Below are 3,422 nucleotides of genomic sequence, written 5' to 3'. Positions count from 1 at the left end.
AAGAAATATCCAACAAGAGGAGGCAGTGTGAAAGGTATTACTAACTCTGACAGGTGTTAACAGTTGTTGAGCAGCAGGGTTTCCCAGTGTCTGTGTGTGATGTGGGGAAGGAGAACAGGTTCAGCGTGAGCCTCGGGCTTTGGGAATTGAGTAGGGAAATATGATGAAATACAATGAGAAAGAGAAGAAGAAATTTTGGTTGGGGAAATTTGGAGTTCAATTCAACTATGCTGAGAGTTAACAAGGACACTGTATATTCACACAGACACACAAAGACACACACAGACACAGACACATATACACACACACATTTGAACAAGTCATTTTGCTAGTGTAGTGAAGTGCTAGTGAAGTAAAAATCTTCTTTAAAAGTTTAGATTTGAATAGTCATCACCAAACTCACCTGCTAGAGCACACACAGCATCCCAGAGTCCACAGGGAAAGGAGGAGCTTCTGGGACCTCATCTGCAACATTACATGTGTCCATGGCTGCTTCATGAGTTCCACAAAATGCTATTATGCAAAATGTGTTTTTCAGATCCATGTCTGGCATTACTAATACTTTCCTGAAAAAAAATTTGCATCCTCAAAACAAGTTTTTCTACCTAGAAAGTAAAAATGGTTTTGCAGTTTATTAAGAAAACAATTTTTCTTTTCATGACTATGGTTGGCATTCTGGGGAACATGTCTGTTTCTGTGCATTATATGTTCAGTTGGTGGGGAAGCCCTGAGAAGAAACCCATACACCTTATTCTCACTCACTTGACTTTTACAAACATCATACTTCTGCTTGCAAAAGGATTGCAAAAGACAATAATAGTTTTTGGTTTGAGAAACTTCCTAGATGACATTGGCTGTAAGATCATTGTTTACCTGGAGAGAGTGGCCCGGGGCCTCTCCATCTGCACCAGCAGTGTCCTCACTGTGGTCCAGGCTATCATCATCAGTCCCAGAGCATCTGGGTGGAGGAGGCTCAGGCCAAAGTCTGCATGGCACATCCTTCCATTCTTCTCATTCTTTTGGATACTCAATGCTTTCATAAGTGTGAACCTAATCCATTCGATTAGAAGTAAAGGCATGAATACATCACAGCATAAGAATAGTGACGACTATTGCTATTTGACACCAGAAAGTCAGAAAATCAAATGGATTGTTCTCCCTCTCATGGTCCTGAGAGATGCAGTGTTTCAGGGTGCCATGGGAGGCGCCAGTGGCTACATGGTATTTCTTCTCCACAAGCACCACCAGCATGTCCTCTACCTTCAGAACTCCAAGCTTCTCTACAGAACTCCTCCGGAGCTGAGAGCTGCTCAAAGTGTCCTCCTTCTGATGCTCTGTTTTCTTTTCTTCTACTGGACTGATTGTGCTCTTTCCCTGTTTTTAAGTCTGTCCCTGGGAGACAGTTCCTTGATGATAAATATTCAAGGGTTTCTGACCCTTGGTTATGCGATCTTCAGCCCCTTTGTGCTGATTCAGAGGGATGGACTTATACCTGTATGTTGGCATGCTCAGTGAAGAGAAACTAAGAAAATATTTCTCTCCTTTATTTGTTATGAAAGAACTCTCAGTTGTACAATACTGTGGGTAAGCCAAAAATCTCACAAGCAGTGTAAGCATGTGCTTATTCTCACACAATCTTCCTGGAGACTCAAGCCTTTTAGTGAGTGCAATCTTAATAAATTATAATGATATAGAAATTTCATTTTATATATTGCTACCGTTATGAAGGGACTTTATAGTTTAAACTTTTCTATATTTGTGTTCATTTGTTGTATATCAACGGTTTGCATACATGTATGTCTGTGTAGCACATTCATGCCTCGAGCCTGCATCTGCTGGAGGAGATCATCAAATGCTCTGTGACAGACTGGCATTAAACACATGCCTCTGTATAACAATGATTGTTAGAAATTGTGCCTGTGCTCTTCGTAAGAACAGCCATTGCTCTTAACTGCTAAGTTATCTTTCCAGCTTTAGTGAGGAGTTTTAAATCTGGTTTTATTACTACCATTACTGGGAGCATGCAGGTGAATTTTGTAGATCTTATCAAAATTCATAGTGATTAAATCAAGTTTGTCCAATCCTTATCTTGTACCTAATCTTGTGATTGCTAAATGTTAGTACTATGTCACTATTTTAGGCTACTTCAAAGTGTCTGAAATTATCCATTCCCAGAATATATTTTACAAGACTGTGAAAGAATGACATTTGTGCATTCTGTCCATTAAGTCAATAGGAACCCAATGCAGCAACCATAGAACTTAAATGTTCTGAAATATTTTATTTTATTGGTGTTACATTCATGAAGGTTCTCTGCAGGAATAAAAACTGCAGATAACTAGATAGCAAATACACAGTAAAGTTTCATTTTACATCTGACTATAGATTCTATTTTGATTTTAAAATGTGGAATTTCCTTTTATAAATGACTGAAACATACCAAGACTTGTCTACACCTGCCCTTTGTTAATGCCCAGTGTCTTAGTAAGGGTTTCTATTACTGCACAAACATCATGACCAAGAAGCAAGTTGGGGAGGAAAGGGTTTATTTGGCTTACACTTCCATACTGCTGTTCATCACCAAAGGAAGTCAGGACTGGAACTCAAACAGGTCAGGAAGCAGGAGCTGATGCAGAGGCCACGGAGGAATGTTCCTTACTGGCTTGCTTCCCCTGGCTTGCTCGGCCTGCTCTCATACAGAACCCAAAACTACCAGCCCAGAGATGGTCCCACCCACAAGGGGCCTTTCCCCCTTGATCACTAATTGAGAAAATGCCTTACAGTTGGATCTCATGGAGGCATTTCCTCAACTGAAGCTCCTTTCTCTGTGATAACTCCAGCTGTGTCAAGTTGACAGAAAACTAGCCAGTACACCCAGGTTGATCTCCACAGCACCATCCAACGCTTTATCATCAAAGAGCTGCAAAAGGATCTGATTCTAATGATGATGATGCTTACATGTGTCAGAAAGAAAGCAAAGATAAAGATTAAAGATGTCACTGATGTGAGAGAAAATGTTCATCTACCATTAGAGACTCAGAGGATAAGTGTGCACCTACACACTGTGATCCAAAGGCCATTTGGGGCCTAGTGTCCTCTCCCTTTCTGGCCAGGATAAAAAGAGCAGCACTGGTTTTAGTGGATCCAGTGCACTGCTACGTAGGACTCTTCATTGTCTGAGAAGCAGTGGTTTGGGGGGAGTTGTTGACATTATATTAGAAGTGCTTCTCTTACCCTTTACTCTAGCATTGCTCATCTGTTTATTAAAATTACACTTTATGGATGAGCAAGACTGTTTAACAGTGTATTCCAGCACTTGAGAGGCAGAGGCAAGAGGACTGCTACTTTGAAGCCAGTCAGATTCTACTTGTGAGATTCTATGTCTTGTGTTTCTTTAAAAGAAAAAATAATGAAATAGCTAT

At 40.4% G+C, this 3,422-nt stretch overlaps 1 protein-coding gene across 1 annotated transcript; it reads left to right on the top strand.

The window, feature by feature from the left end:
- The first annotated feature begins 618 nt into the window (after positions 1–618).
- Vmn1r220 (vomeronasal 1 receptor 220) lies at positions 619–1,515 on the top strand. The gene has a single exon (NM_134237.1). It carries the CDS (start codon positions 619–621, stop codon positions 1,513–1,515), a length of 897 nt encoding a protein of 298 aa, NP_598998.1.
- The last annotated feature ends 1,907 nt before the right edge of the window (positions 1,516–3,422 follow it).

Source organism: Mus musculus, chromosome 13, assembly GCF_000001635.26.
Source record: "Mus musculus strain C57BL/6J chromosome 13, GRCm38.p6 C57BL/6J".
Lineage (NCBI taxonomy): Eukaryota > Metazoa > Chordata > Mammalia > Rodentia > Muridae > Mus > Mus musculus.
This window is presented reverse-complemented; position numbering and strand designations above follow the sequence as displayed.